The 15,683-nt window shown below is 50.2% G+C and overlaps 1 protein-coding gene across 2 annotated transcripts in view; it reads left to right on the top strand.

Moving 5' to 3' along the window:
• IGSF3 (immunoglobulin superfamily member 3) overlaps positions 1–15,683 on the top strand; it is a 96,763-nt gene that overhangs the window by 68,348 nt on the left and 12,732 nt on the right. For both annotated transcript variants that reach the window (XM_031457891.2, XM_031457890.2), the window contains 2 exons: positions 2,074–2,478; positions 14,263–14,673. In XM_031457891.2, the coding sequence (XP_031313751.1) occupies positions 2,074–2,478; positions 14,263–14,673 (816 nt within the window). The remainder of the gene's footprint in view (positions 1–2,073; positions 2,479–14,262; positions 14,674–15,683) is intronic.

The raw sequence follows: 15,683 nt of genomic DNA, 5'->3' as shown, positions 1-15,683 counted from the left end.
TCCTTAAGAAAGCCATTTCTTCATTAGCATGAAATTAAAAGATACCTCGAGATTTGCTAAAACCTTGAGAATGTTAGATTTGCTTCTTATAGGGTAAAGACGCTTCTATCGACATTTATCTGCCTAATAGAATCAGTATATTAAATTTTGAAAGACCAGTCTGCTACTTTGCTGGGAAGGTAACTTGTCACATTGTCTTCCTGTTTATCAAGAGACTATGACATCAGTTGTCCTCAGTGACTTTGCACCCCACCCCGTGCGTCCATGTTGCCACCATCCTCACAGGTATGGCTGGTGGGGCTTTTGGACACACCCCAGTAGAGATGGCAGCCTCAAGTGGTTTTGCCCTCAACAAAGTCCTTTATCACCACCCACCCCCAGATTAGAATTACATTTACTTTCCAAAAGCTTGATCCCAAGGATTGACCTGTTTTCTGCACTAACCACACAGCTCAGATTTCTGTCTCTTGAAACTTCGTCCAGTGGTTGAGTTCCCTGGTCAGCTCAGCCCCTCTGCTCAGCACCCAGTGAGGACGTGTGGGAATGGAACCAGTGGGGAAAGTTCTGGGCATCCAACAATGGTTGTCGTTTCCATCCTGTGAGGCTAGAAGTGGCTGAGGAGTGGTTAAGACTTAGTCCAGGACTGTTTCTCTAGAAGTAATTTTACAGTATCCGGTAAATATCCTCTGATTCTTTTTCATACCCGCCGTATGTGGTTTCCACAGCCAGGGATTACCAAAGGGCTCAGACCTGATTCTACCAAAAAGTTCATTCTGTGCCTTGTCTTTTACCTGTGGAGTTTAAAATACTTTCCTTTATGTCTATTTTGTGTGTGTGTGTGTTTTTGGTAACAAATTCCATATTTAACAAAATACAGTATATACTGTGTGCCAGGTACTAGTCCAAGTATTTTATAAATACTAACTCATTTAATCTTCACAAGGACCCATTTTACAGATGGGGACATAGAGGCAGAGAGAAGTTAAGTATCTTGCTTGATGTCACACAGCTAGAAGGTATCAAAGTTGGGGATCTGTCTTCAGGGTCTTTGCCTTTAAGCACTGCCTTAGGCTTCCCAAGAGTAAAGCAACGTAATAAGGCCCCTGGAATCAGTCACATGCACATTTGTAGCCTGACTGCCATTTGCTGGCAGCTTGACAATGAGCAGTTCATTTTCCCTCTCTGGGCCTCAGTTTCCTCATCTGTAAGAAAGGGTGATAAGCCTGCCTGTCCTGCAAGGTGGCTTTGAAGATGCAGTGAAGCAGACTGAAAGCAAAGCGTTGGCCCCATGCCCGGCACATAGATCACTCTCAGGAAATACTGGCTGCTCACAGTCTTGTGATCATAACCAGTGTGTCAACAGTAAGTCGTTTCAAGGCTTGAGGGACTCTGACCGCTCACACTGAGGAGTCAGTGTTAGGGATCAGAGACTCTGTGATATGGAGAGCCTCACCTGCAGAGCCCCTCCCACCCAGACCCCTCCTGCTGTGGGTCCCTTGCTGCCTTTGTTCCCTGGACTCCTTGAGGAGGTGAGAGGGGCTGGTGAGCAAGCCCGCGCTGCCCAGCCCGGGGAGCACAGGCACCTGCTCCCCCACCTCCCCTTCTCCAGCCCCGGTGCACTGGCGGGCCAGGCAGAGGAGGCAGTGGGGCAGAGGGGTGGGAGGGATGTGTCTGCCTCACATGTGGTGGTGGAAATCGGCCTTTGGGCTTTTTTCTCCTGTTTCAGCCTAGAATCCTAAGATTTCCAGGAATGGCGCTGCCTACATGTACTCAGTCCTTTCGAGGGAGCTGATGCAACACAAATCCACATGTGGGTTTCGTCACAAATCCATGTGCGGTTTTCATCAGAGAGGGTTTGCTGTTGTTGCCGGCCACTTTCTGTGGGTCCTATCAACTCCTGGGTTTGTGTATCAGTGTGCTAGCAAAAGTAATACTGGCCTGGGCATCAAAAGAGACCCATGTGTGAGCTTTGCTCTGTGCTGCCAGCTTTGCCGGGAGCCCCATCACCATGCCGAAGCACCCTGAGAAAGCCAAGTGTCGCCTCTGGCCTGAGTCTCTCTGCTCTCTTTCCAGAAACAGGCTTCGCAGTGACCGCCATCTCCCGCACACCGGGGGTGACCTACAGTGACTCCTTTGACCTGCAGTGCATCATCAAACCCCACTACCCGTCCCGGGTCCCTGTGTCTGTGACGTGGCGGTTCCAGCCGGTGGGCACGATCGAGTTCCATGACCTCGTGACCTTCACCCGGGACGGAGGGGTCCAGTGGGGGGACAGGTCCTCCAGCTTCCGGACCCGAACGGCCATCGAGAAGGCTGAGTCCAGCAACAACGTCCGCCTGAGCATCAGCCGAGCCAGTGACACGGAGGCGGGCAAGTACCAGTGCGTGGCGGAGCTGTGGCGGAGGAACTACAACAACACCTGGACGCGGCTGGCTGAGAGGACCTCCAACCTGCTGGAGATCAGGGTGCTGCAGCCGGGTAAGGGTCCTGCAGTCACGTGTGTCCGCTCCAGCTGCCAAGGCATGCAGGGAGGAGGGAGGGGTCAAGCACTGAGGCCTTGGCACGGCTGCTTTTATTTCTCAACTTTCTGGTTTGAGAAATTGCAAAATGGTAGGAAGTTGCAAGACTCAGATTCCCTTTTCATGGTGGCAGATTGTTAACATCTTACCGCATTTGTTTCTCCCTCTGTGTGTATTTTTTGTTGTTTTTTTCAATCATTTGAGGGTAAGTCTCCCAATATCAGAACACTTCCTCCTAAATACTTCAGCGTGTGTTTCTGAAGATCAGGACTTGGCCCCACCCAGCCGTGGCAGCATCATCGGACTCTGGGAATTTCACATGATTACTGGACATTCCCAGCATCTCCCCAATTGTCCCAACAACACTTCTTACAGCTTTTTTTCCTTCTAAATAAGGATCCAGTCAAGGGTCACACATCTGTTCTTTTTTTTTTTTTTTTTTTAAATGGAGTTACTAGGGATCGAACCCAGGACCTCATGCATGCTAAGCATGCACTCTACCACTGACCTATACCCTCCCCTCAAGGGTCACACATCATATTTAGTTGTTATGTCTCTTTAGACTCCTTTAATCTAGAGCAGTTCCCCGGCTGTGTGTGAGTGTGAAGACGTTGACATTTGTGAAGTATGCAAGCCAACTTAACTGTTTGGCAGAAAGCTCCATCTCTTTACTTAATGTCATCTCCTATAATCCTTGCAACCATGATGTGAGTGAGGTACCAATGTCCCTTGTTTGCAGACAAGAAACCTCGTCAGGGAGAGGGGACAAATAACACGCACTTACTGAGCATCTGCATGATGCCAGGGTTGGTTATTTTATGAGAATTTCACAGCAAGCCCAGAAAAGATTAGGTGATCAGTCCAGGGTCATGTAGCTGCTAAATGGAGCCAGGTTTTGACCCCTTGTCGGTCTCTCTCCCACACTGTTTCCCTGATCCTGGCCCTGTGCTCATGCACTGGATTTGAGCTCCCCTCTCCCGGGCAGGCAGGTCTCCCACAGCAGGTGGGAAGGATGCTCTAATTGGGGGAGCCTTAGTCCGGGGCTTTCTGCAAACACTCTCACCCTCATCAGGACCTTCCCCCAGTGGGGGAAAAGTAAGTACGCACTACTCTTAGGGTTTCCTCCATGTCTGGCCCTGTCTCTGGTCAGGTTGGAAGCAGGCGGAGGGTGGAACACCTCCTTCCCTCCTGTTGCTGACCCTGAGCAGGAGAGTGCAGGCACCTACCCGAAGGTGCAAAGGGACATGACTTTGCAAAGGCTTTTTTCTGACTTTCTGCTCCACCCACTTTGCAAATATGGTTTGAACACCTTGCCAAAAGGATTTTTCTTCCTGCGATGAGTGCCCAACCCACTCTGCTGCACCGCTGCAGAGGGTCACAGTGTTTGTTGTTTTTGGCAACATGAGGGCATGACCTGGCAGCGACTTAAGTTTGTTCTTCGCCTCTTCCAACCCCATAACAGAGGAGTGTGTTGAGCCGGTTCGGAACGAGCGAGTTGTGTAAATGGTGGGATGGTTCTAGGGCCTATACTTGCCCAGGGAAGAGGCTGTTCTGCTTAAGTGGCTTTTCAGGTTAACAGAGGGTTAAACAGAGACCCCATTCTGTGTGAGCCCTTGTTGTGGAAAATGCCATGGGACCTGCTTGCCTGCCTTGTGGAGTAATTGCACCCTTTGTGGTCTCCTCTGGCCTCGAGGTCAGGCTGAGAGCCTGGGTGCCCGTCACATGGTTCTGCAGCTGCAGAAGGTACAGGAGGAGCTGACCCCAGGGCCCTGCCTGGCATTGCCTTTTTGAATAAATCCCTAGTATCTGTTTGTTTCTCTCACTACTTGGAATCTAAGACTGGAGGGCCTAAGGGAAGAAAAAGGAATTGGTTCATCAAAGGTTCTAGTTATTTGGATTCTGATTAATTTATGATGCTATTAAAGGGGAAAGGGGACGAAAGTATTAAGTACCTCCTGGGTGCCAGGCATCGTGCTAGGTACCTCTGTTTTCTTTTTAAATTCATCCAACGATGAAATCATGTTGATGTTTGTGTGCCCATTCTGCTAATGAGGAAAGCAAGGCTCCCAGGGTTTAGGAGCCTTGATGGAGGCAAACCAGCTTGTCAAGTGGAAGACAGATTGGAGTGAGGTTGGAGCCTCGGTCTCCCTGACTTTCATATGTCTCCATTTTCCATTATGACATTTTATTGCCTCCTGGAGTTAGGGGACCCTGCTCTGGGGACTGTCTTCGTGTCTCATGTAGCTCACACTGAGTCAGTTTGTTTGTGTTTTCACAACAAAAGCGAGAACAAGCAGCAGCTGCCATGCGAGACTCAGGAGCGCCAAGGTGCTTGACCTCTGCTCCGAGGTGTGCAGTAATGCACTTGGCTGGCCCTCTGGGGGCTGCAGGGAGTGAAGGGAGGCGCTGAGGCTGCGCACAGCTCCCGGGAGTGGCTGTGGCACCAGGGAGAGTGCATCCCCCTTAAGTGTTACTCTCTCCTTATTAAATATGTATGCATTTAGCACTTAATATTTTCCAAAGAGCTTTGGGTCCATTTTTACTCTTTTTCTCACACGCCCTGGTTGGTACTGGTGCTTTCATTTGGGGGAAGTAGAAGTGGAGAAATACCAGAGGGCTGACTGTGTGCTGGAGTCTGACCTGGACACTTGGTGTATATGACCTCATTCACCTTCGCTGCAGCCCTGGGAAGAAGGCATCTCTTTCCCATTTTATAAATGAAGAAACTGAGGCCCAGAGAGGTTGTGACTTGCTGGAGTCAAAAAGTAGTGAGGGGGGCAGGGTAGAGCTCAGTGGTATAGCCCATGCTTGGCATGCACGAGGTCCTGGGTTCAATCCCCAGTACCTCTATTAAAAAAAGAAAATATGGGAAGTGGGGATGTGAACCCAGGTGTGAACTTTATTAAAAAGCAGTTGGAGTGGGCAGAAGGGAGACTCTGACCTTTTTTAAGGCCGTATCATCAGAAATTCTTCTCTCTGCCCTCAGTTAACAGCCTAATTTACAGACGTGGTTTCTCTTCGTCGGGGCCCGGGTGGGGGAGCAGGCGTAACAGCAGTAACAGTGGTAGTGCCTGATGTCTGTTGCGCTTTCCTTGTGTGCCCGTCACCATCCTGACTGCTTTGGGTACAGTAACTTCCTTAATTCTGACTTAATCCATGCAATGCCATGAGCGGGTACTAGTTCCACCCATTTTACAGGTGAGAACACTGACACAAAGGATAAATAAATTATCCAGTGATCCATAATATGTGGCAGAGGCAAGATTCAAATACAGGCAGGCAGTCTGGCTCCGGAGTCCAAGCTCTGAATTTTATTTTATGGCATTTTTTTCCCCTTCAGGAATCCTCTTTGGTACCATGTACTTTGATTTAACGCCCCCTCTCTCTGGTTTGCCATCCCTCATGTCCTGATCCCCTTTAGCAAATACTTAATTTTTGCTTTTTTAAGTTGGGGTCACAAGGTACCTGTAGAGGTTCCTCGAGATACAGTTTGCCAACGGTATAGGAGTTGAATTTGCGCCTCCTCTAATGACTCTGTTTCTTCCAACTTCTGCCACCAGGTGGCTCCAAGGCTTGGGGACATCAGAACTCAGCCCAGTGCCAGCTTCTCTTCTTTCTACTCTCTCTCCATATCTTGCCTCTCAAAACATGGATTCTTATTCCTGCTCTGGTATTTTCTATGGGAACACCCAGCACCACCCCCTCCCCCTTTAAAGATGATTTTGTTTTATATTCTGATTCTAACAAAATCAAATTGAAACCCAGGGACTGTTGGCTCACTCATGTGGGTCCTTTTGTCAGCCTTCCACAGCTGACTTCATCTGCTCCCAAGAAAGCTCTGTGTGGTCTTTGCCCCAGACCAGTCCTCGCCAGAGCCACCTGCTGACCTGACCACATCACGGGTATTTGTTCCACTGAAACCTCTGGCTGGATGGCATGATGAACTTGCTGTGGCTCTGTTACTGACCATTCTAGACATGTGCTTCCTGTTCCGAATGCCTGTCCTGGAGGAAGTCTTCCGGGAACGCTTCCCTCCGGCTTTGCTGTTGGTTTAGCTTAGCCTCACTCCTGCTGATGGAAGAGTGTGACCCCCCGCAGGGGGCATTTAAGCAGGACTTTAAGCCAGTTCAACATATTCAATTCTTAGGTCTTAATCAATTCTTTTCTCTTTTAATTTTGAAGCATTGCTTTGCTTCCCTCTGATTTTCATTAGCACCAAAAACACCCTCCAATTACATGTCCCTAAATACAGAAGCAAATAAGGGAAGTGTCAGCACTCATGTTCCAAATATTTACAACCCCATCTTGGTCTGGCTATTAAATACTGCACATTAAAATTGACAAAGCAATAAACAAGCTTCCAGGAGGACAGCCTCCGGTGGAGAGAGCCGACTTGTCAGTGGGTGTATTCTGCTGGGACGTTACTGACGGGCAGTCAGGATGAATATTTAATACCCTCTGGATGCTGCCAAATCCGTTCTCTCCAGTTTTTTATTGCTGACCTGGCAGATGGGGAGAGCTGAGGGCTTTTTCTTGACTTCTGTGAGTCTGGGGCTTGCGACAGTGGCTCTCCTTGTCAGTCTAGTAGGTGACAGTCTGCCCCATCCTTCGGAGGGATTGGCCCCTCCTTTGTTTCAGGAGAACCTGGGAACCTCCATCCCACGTGCATGGGGCTTCTGCCAGCTGGGTATTCAGAGACAGAGTGAGCATGAGAGCAGGAGCCTTCGAGGAGTCCCCAGCCCTCCCCCGACTCCTCAGGCCTCGTCATCATGGTGACACCAGGTTCACCTGTTTGGAGTCAATGAGCAAGGGTGACTGCTCTGTCTGCAGACAGGTAAGGCAGACAGGGCGTGTCTGGGTTACTCCGAATTAGCTGTTTCCACCTCCTAAATGCTGCTACCTTCTCCTTGCCTCCTCCCGCCCAGTGCCTTCCGCAAGCGTGTTTGAGCACCTGCCGTATGCCAGTTTCCGTGCTGGGTGCTGCGGCTGCAGAGGTGTGTGTCCTGGTCCCTGCCTGTCAGGCTGTCCGGAGGCCTGGGAAGAGAGGAGTGCAGGGAAGAATTCCGGGCGTGGTAGAGCCAGCCCAGGCCATGGGCCATAGGCCTGAAGGGGGAATCGGCCTCCATGGCCGTGGGCGGAGGGAAGGAGTGGTGGGGAATTCAGGTGCAGACCAGAGCACGAATAAAGAACCTCATGAGGGAAGAAGCAGCGTGCTGGTTTTGATATGACTGAAGCATGGGGTTGGAGAGAGATTTGTCCCCAGGTAGGTTGGAAAGGGCCAGGGGAGCCCCATTTGTACATAGCAGTATGGAGGGTCACCATTAGTGAAGGTGAAAAGTAAAGGCAGACCAGACAGCCTGGGTTTCAGTCCTGTTTCTGTCACTTACGAGCGGTGTGACCTTGGGCAAGTGTCTTTGTAGAACTGAGGATAATAATAAACTGAGCAATTAGGGCTTTAGATGGTCCTCAGATTATATGCTCTCTTTTTAATAACAATTTAGAATCATCTCTCTACTACTCTAAAATAAAATTCATGGACAGTATGACATTCCCACTCACTTAATCTTTAAAAAGTTGTTACAATGCCCCAATTGTGGAGGAAAGGAGAAATTTATAAAATAATATGTTCTAGCGTGTCAGTGCTCAGGGCCAGCTGCTCTGGGAGGCTCAGCCCTACGGTCGATGCCGCAGACGCTGCAGAGGGCAGAGGCACGGCCAGCCTGCCCCTCTGGCTCCCGGGCAGCACCACCCTCTGGACCAGTGCCTGACATCCTGGGAAAAACTCTTGCGACAATGCTGAACAAAGCAAACGCCTCCCTTGATTTACCTGGCATATGTTAAAACTATGCAAAAGAAAAAAAAAGTGTTCATAGTAAAATGAAAAGTAGGTTCTAGGTGCAGAGACAGTTTTCACTTCTATGGATGTGGTTCCGAAGTCATGCAGGACACAAGGCAGAGTTGTGTTGCACAGAGTCGTCCCAGGCTGGGTTGACGTCATCGCTGGCTCTAGTCCATTCTGTACTTCCCCCACCTCCGCCCCCACCAGAGACCTCCCACAGCTTTCTGCAGTGTCCCTCGGGGTATCGCTGCCCTGCTAGGCTCTAAAGCTGGTAGCAGCGAGTTCCTCCTTGCAGCTTGGTGGGACTGAGGCTGGAGACCGGAAGACTCTTGAGAATAAGGTTTGAGAAAGAGATGATGAGGGGCTCAGACAGGCTATGACCGTGGGGAGGGGAGGGCAGGGGGCCAAGGGCGGTGTTTAGGTTGCAGGGACTCGAGGGTGTAGTAGTTGCTTGACTGGCAGGTGCCTTTGCCCCTCCTCCTCTGAGGACAGATGGGATACTGACGTGTGCACGCACGCACAGACACTCTTTCCCCATAGCTCTGTCTTCATTCTCTCCCAGAGTTTTGGCTGGTTTGCGTCCCTCAATGAGAAAAACCTCTGCTGTCCAGCCACTGGCCCCTTCTACTCCTAATGATCCTGCTTATTGTCACATCCTTGTAATGAAGAACAGAGTCTCCCTTCTCTCCTGCTCCCTCACTGCCCGTCTGCTACCCTCTGGCCTCTGCTCCCATCGCTGCACAGGAACTGCTATCTCCAGAGTTACCTGCAGCCACCTCACTGCCACACGTGTGGCTTCTCAAACTCAGCGCATCAGAATTACCTGGAGGGCTGGTGAAGCCGCAGGTCGCTGGGCCGCTGCCATGGTGGTTGTGAGTCAGTGTCTCCACCCCAGGCGCTGCTGGTGCTGCGTGTCCGCAGGTGGTCAGGAGCTGGTACCCACTCCGGGCCCCTTGCAGTCTGGTCGGGGCTCACCTTTCCAACTTCATCTACCACACCTGACCACCTGCTCGTCCCTGAATACGGTGCACAGAGATGTTCTCACCTTTGCTCACCTGTCCCCTCTCCCCGGGGTGCCCTTCCTCTCTCCTGCTCTGCCCGGGAAACACCTACTCATCTGTTTTCCAGGCCCTCGCTCGGATGTCACACATGGTTGAAAATGTTCTCTCCCCCTTGTCACAATTTCCTGTATGTTTCCGTACCGCCAAGAAAAGCTCAGTCACATCTTTATTCTGTCAACCGTTTATTGTTTGGCAGGTGATTGCATCATCGCCTCTGCCCTTCAGATGCTGATGATTTGGTAGGAAAGAGAAAAACCTTAAAAAAAATTAACTTCAACATAAGGTAGCCACGTGTAAGAGAGCTCTCACAGGGTTTAAGGGAACCCTTTCTTGATGAGAGAAAAGAGTTTGGGGTGAGAAGCGCACACACAAAGCAGAACCCGCAGGACAGGTAGGTTGGATAATGAAAGAGCTTCGCTCCTCTGCGGCCAGGGGCCTGTGCTGGCAGGTGGGGCCTGAGCTGGCAGGTGGGGCCTGAGCTGGCAGGTGGGGCCTGTGCTGGCAGGTGGGGCCTGAGCTGGCAGGTGGGGCCTGTGCTGGCAGGTGGGGCCTGAGCTGGCAGGTGGGGCCTGTGCTGGCAGGTGGGGCCTGAGCTGGCAGGTGGGGCCTGTGCTGGCAGGTGGGGCCTGTGCTGGCAGGTGAGGCCTGGCCCATGGCCTCTCTCACCCCTCCTTCTGCGTTTTCCTCCCGCTGACTCACTGTTGGGGATTAACCAAGCCTCAGTCCTCAGAATCCTTTCTTTCACTTCTGTGTTTATGGCCTAAGTCCATTCACTGGCACAGCCAAGGCCAAGGTTTCTCAGGCTTGAAGGGGCAGTTGAACCACCTGGGGACCTTGTGAAAAGGCAGATTCTGGTTCAGGAGGTCTGGGACGGGGCCTGCGAGTCTGCATTTCTCACAAGTTCCCAGGCGACACGAATGCCGCCAGTCCATAGACAGTTATTCCCACTAGCAAGTTTGCCACTTACGTTTGGCAGTTTGATCTGACATGGAGCTTTGAACATGGGGCTGAGCCTGGAAACCAAAAAGAAAGGGGAATAGTGAAAATGTAGGCTGTGTTGATTAGATACCAGCCTCTGTGCTAAACACTTTCTGTAGAACATTGCTTTTCATCTGCACAGCCCTCCTATGAGGTGAGTGCTCTGACTGTTCTCATCTTGCAGATGAAAATACCTACAGTTCTTAAGGGGGCTGGGCTCTCCTAAGCCCACGAGGAAGGTGGAGCAGGCAGGCCACACATCGCCCAGGGCAGTGCTGGGCAGGACGTGGGAGTGCTTCCTAATTAGTCGTGGGGGCTGCCGTCTCCCCTGGGCTCCAGGAAAGGTCCTCCTTGTCCTTGAGATGTGAGGGGAAATTCAGAGCACAGAGTAGGAGCTGACCCCTCGCCCCTTATCAAACATGCGCCAAATTTCAAAAATGCCTCTCTTTCAAGCTGTTCAAGACTTCACAATATTTTGACATGGAAAGGAGAACAAAAAATGGAAATGCTTTGAAACATTTCTCTTCCTTGGATTTTTGTTCCCAGACCACGTGACTGAGTTGAAGTTTAGTCATAGGAACCCAGTTTAACATATGCAGTTACTATAGCAATGGAGGTTTCCTTAGTAACAGTTGCAAAAATAAATCTGGGCCCAATTAATAATACATTTTAAAGCTCTTTCTAATCTACACTGAGCAACCCAGTTTCGTTGGCCAAGAACCAGATAATTCAGGTGGTATCATTTGCTCTGATACAGATACCATTTGCATGCAGTGAATTGGGTTGGAAAGGAATGAAAAGGGAGCTGGTTGTTTTAAGTATTAGAGGCATCGGATCTGAAAAGTCGACGGGCAAGCAAATGGGAATCCAGTTTCCAGAGCTTGGGGACTTATCGGTAAAGCCTTCCCCGGATCCCACTGACCTGAGGACTTTGTAGATTTAGAGAAGGAGAAGGCAGGAGATGGGGCTTTTCCCCAAAAAGAGATGAAACCTGAAAGGTGGGTCGTGGGCCATGGGATTTCTCTCAGATGGGTGCTGGGTACGTTTCTGCTGGCTTGAGAAGGTCTCTGGGTGTGTGAGTTCAGCTTCCTTTGTGAAGAGTGTCACCTGACTTAGCACGAGAGACACAGCCTCAGAGTCGCTTTTGTAGTCATGGTTTTGGGTATCGGATTCTGCCGTACTCAGCTCGCTGAATCAACTCAGCCACTCAGAACCTTTGTCTGTGCCTTACCCAGTGCCCAGGTGACAGTCTGGAGCTTTCAGGAGTTTCAGTTGCCTTGGCACCTGGGACTCAGACCTTGATGCTGTCTTTCCACACCAAGCTCAAAGCAAGCCAGCTGGCTAGTGCTGGCAGAGAAGGCCCAATCCTGTGTCTGGATCAAGAGACTGACCAGCAGGGATGCTGGAGACCGGCCCCGGCCAACCTGCCCTGGCCTCCACTCTGGGCAGGCTCGTTGGAGGAAGCCCAGCTCACTTGCCCTGTGCCATGCCCTGGGTTTCTTTCTCAACTGCTGAGTGATTTGGTCTTCAAAGAGCAAAGTGTCAAGAGAGCGGTTAGAGTGGAATGATGATTGTGTGATTAGCTCCCTAAGAGGAACTTGAAATTGTGACTTTTTCCCTTTTTTTTTTTTCTTCTTATTTTCAGTAGGGGCAGACGGTGGGTAGAGGAAGCAGAGCCAAGTATAATAATGAGGGAGTGGGTGAGATCTCAGATTACCTTCATAAGATATATTGCATCAGACCATGGCTTCTTGCCACCTTAAAGGAGAGTGCGGTCATTAATTAGGGGGCAGGGGGCCCTCGGCAGTCTGCCCTCCACTTCTGGTTTTGGAGCAGCATAGCGAGGGGAAGGGGAGGCTGGAGTTGGCTCTGTTCTGTCCTGTTGCTTATCGTTTTCTTCTTCATCTTCTCCCTCCCTCTCCCTTAAGCAGAACACCTCAGCATCCTCTAACCACCTGCTGCCATGTTTCTCCAGCCCAGTCTCGATCACTCACCCACTCACACATCTCAGCAGACATTGATCAAGTGCTTCCCAAAGCCCAGGCCCTAGGGGTGCAGTGATGAGAACGTCCCCAGGCAGGATTTATTCTTCAGGGCACCCCCACCACTGAGCCTCATGAAGAGCACTGAGTGGGTGCACTCTGAATATTTGCAGATAGAACGGGAAAAGCTTGTTCTCTCTCGGGGGGGGGGCTCACAGACGAGGGTGGGAGTGAGACGTTAGGAAAAACAGCCTGAAGATACATAAGGATACTGATGAAAGCGCAGGGGAGGGGCATCTGACCCCGCAGGCTGTGAGTGAGGGGGGAAGGACTCAAGGATGAGTAGAGAGCAGGGTCAGAGGGGAGATGGTAGGAGACAGATAGAGGGGACAGCTGAGCAGACCAGAGCTTAGGGAGAAACTGCATGGGGAGACGTGGTGTGGGTGTGAGGGATAGGGCGTGGACCTGAGTGAGGACAGTAGGGTGAGGGCCGGATCCCGGAGGGACTTTGTACTGTGAAAGGAATTTTTTTTCTTTATAATCTATAAGCAGTTGAGAGCCATTAAATTTAAAAAATTTTTTTTAAATTGAAGTTGATTTACAATGTTGTTTCAGTTTCAGGTACATAGCAAAGTGATTCAGTAATCACTTTTTCAGATTCCTTTCCATTACAGGTTATTACGAGATACTGAATATAGTTCCCTGTGCTATACAGTAGGTTCTTGTTATTTATTTTATATATAGTAGTGTATATATGATAACCCCAAACTCCTAATTTATCCCTCCCCTCCTTTCTCTTTTGGTAATCATAAGTTTATTTACTATGTCTGTGAGTCTATTTCTGGTTTGTAAATAAGTTCATCTGTATCATTTTTTTTCAGATTCCACATATAAGTGATAACATATGACATTTGTCTTTCTCTGTCTGATATCCTTTACTTAATATAATAATCTGTAGTTCCATCCATGTTGCTGCAAATGAGATGATTTCATTCTTTTTTATGGCTGAGAAATACTTCATTATATACATACACCACATCTGTATCTAGTCATTGTCAATGGGCATTTAGGTTGCTTCCATGTCTTGGCTATTGTAAATAGTGCTGCTGTGAACATTGGGGTGCATGCATCTTTTCAAAATTTTTTCCAGATATATGCCCGGGAGAGGGATTGCTGGCTTATATGGTAACTTTTTTTAGTTTAAGGAATCTCCATACTGTTTTCCATAGTGGCTGCACCCATTTGCTTTCCCACCAACAGTGTAGGAGGGTTCCCTTCACACCCTCTCTAGCTTTGGTCATTTGTAGAATTTTGAATGATGGCCATTCTGACTGGTGTGAGGTGATACCTCATTGTAGTTTTGATCTGCGTTTCTATAATAATTGGTGATGTTGAGCATCTTCTCATGTGCTTACTGGCCTGTCTGTATGTCTTCTTTGGAAAAGTGTCTATTTAGGACTTCTGCCCATTTTTCGATTGAGTTTTTTTATTTATTATTAAACTGTATGAGATGTTTGTTTGCATATTTTGGAGCCATTAAACTTTGCAACTAGGGGGATGATATGGGCAGGTGTGTGTTTCAGCTGGATTCCCCCCAGAGGCCATGTGATGGTGGGGGGAGCAGGCAGGAGACCAGGAGAGATGGGGAGGACCTAAGCTGGGGTGAGGCAGGGAGGAAACAGATGGAGGGATGTTTGGGGTGCAGTTGGTTCTGTGCCGCTGTCCTCATGCCTTTGGAGGACGCCCATCAGTGTTCAGTCCTCTAGGAACTGAGCTGGGCAAAACCGAGCAGGCAGCCTGGAGGCGGGATTTGGGACGGCCCCACTTGTAGGAATGTGTAGTGATGCTGTGAGTCTGCTGAGGCGCCCCCTTTTCCTTTGCAGTGACAAAGTTGCAGGTGAGCAAATCCAAGAGGACCCTCACCCTGGTGGAGAACAGACCCATCCAGCTGAACTGCTCAGTCAAGTCCCAGACCAGCCAGAACTCCCACTTCGCCGTGCTCTGGTACGTCCACAAGCCCTCGGACGCCGACGGCAAGCTCATCCTCAAAACCACCCACAACTCCGCCTTTGAGTACGGCACCTACGCGGAGGAGGAGGGCCTGAGGGCCAGGCTGCAGTTTGAGAGGCATGTGTCCGGGGGCCTGTTCAGCCTCACTGTCCAGAGAGCTGAGGTCAGCGACAGCGGCAGCTACTACTGCCACGTGGAGGAGTGGCTGCTGAGCCCCAACTATGCCTGGTACAAGCTGGCAGAGGAGGTTTCAGGGCGCACAGAAGTCACCGTGAAGCAGCCAGGTAAGGACAGAGGACGCCGCTAGCCTGAGCCAGTTGGCTGGGAGACTGCCTGTGGGGGGTGCGGGGCTCTGCAGGGTCCACCCTGGATGTGGGTACATTACATAGAGCATCATCCTCGTGCACTGTGGGTGCGGTACGTAGAGCATCATCCTCGTGCACCGTGGGTGCAGTACGTAGAGCATCATCCTCGTGCACCATGGGCCCACCCATTTGACCTAGTGTGTCCTGGTGCTGATGGTGAACTCAGAGGAGCATCCCTGGCTCTCCTGTTGTGGACAGCATCTTCACCAGGGAGAGGCCCAAGGGTCAGCTGTGGTTCCCAAGATGCTGCAAGGCAGGATCCCTGGCAATGCCTGGATCTCCTCCTGGGTTTGCAGTGTGCACCTTAGATCTTGGGCCAGTGCCAGCTCCATACCCAGGACTCCTGCCTAGAAGGCATCTTCTGGTTTCCTGCATCTGCTTCCCTCTTCTTCCTTACCACCCTACCCCAGACCGGGGTTGAGCCCTTTCTGTCTCCAAACCGAATCACCACTTGATCCCATCTTGGACCCTGTTGGGTGCAGCCTTATTCTGTTCATATTCTGCTACATGACAGTTGATGTCTGACCTCTGCTGGAATACTTCCAGGAACAGAGAGCTTACTACCTCCCCAGGCCTCAGTTCCACATTTGGGCAGCCTTGCTTGTTAAAAAGTTTCCCTCCCTGTAATTTCCCTCTCAGGTTTTAGGTCTGCCCCAGAACAACCCAAGATTAGTCTGAGTTATGTCCTTTCAAATATGTGAAGGGAGCTCCTGTGTGCCCCTGTCAGTCTCCCCTTCTCTTTGTTGAAAAGCTCTAGTTCTTTGAACTTCTCACATAATGTGTCCTTAAGCTCCCTTTTCATCCCTCATTCCTGTATGCTGTACAGTTTGTTGTTGTCTCTACCTGTACTTCCTGATGGGCTGTGGGATGCTATGTTGCCAGCCAAGTCTCATCTCCATGCCTTTGCTTATGCTGCCCTCTCCTCCTAG

This window comes from Camelus dromedarius, chromosome 9 (genome assembly GCF_036321535.1).
Source record: "Camelus dromedarius isolate mCamDro1 chromosome 9, mCamDro1.pat, whole genome shotgun sequence".
In the NCBI taxonomy this organism is placed as follows: Eukaryota; Metazoa; Chordata; class Mammalia; order Artiodactyla; family Camelidae; genus Camelus; species Camelus dromedarius.
Note: the sequence above shows the minus strand (reverse complement) of the source record. Positions and strands in the feature narration are given on the sequence as shown.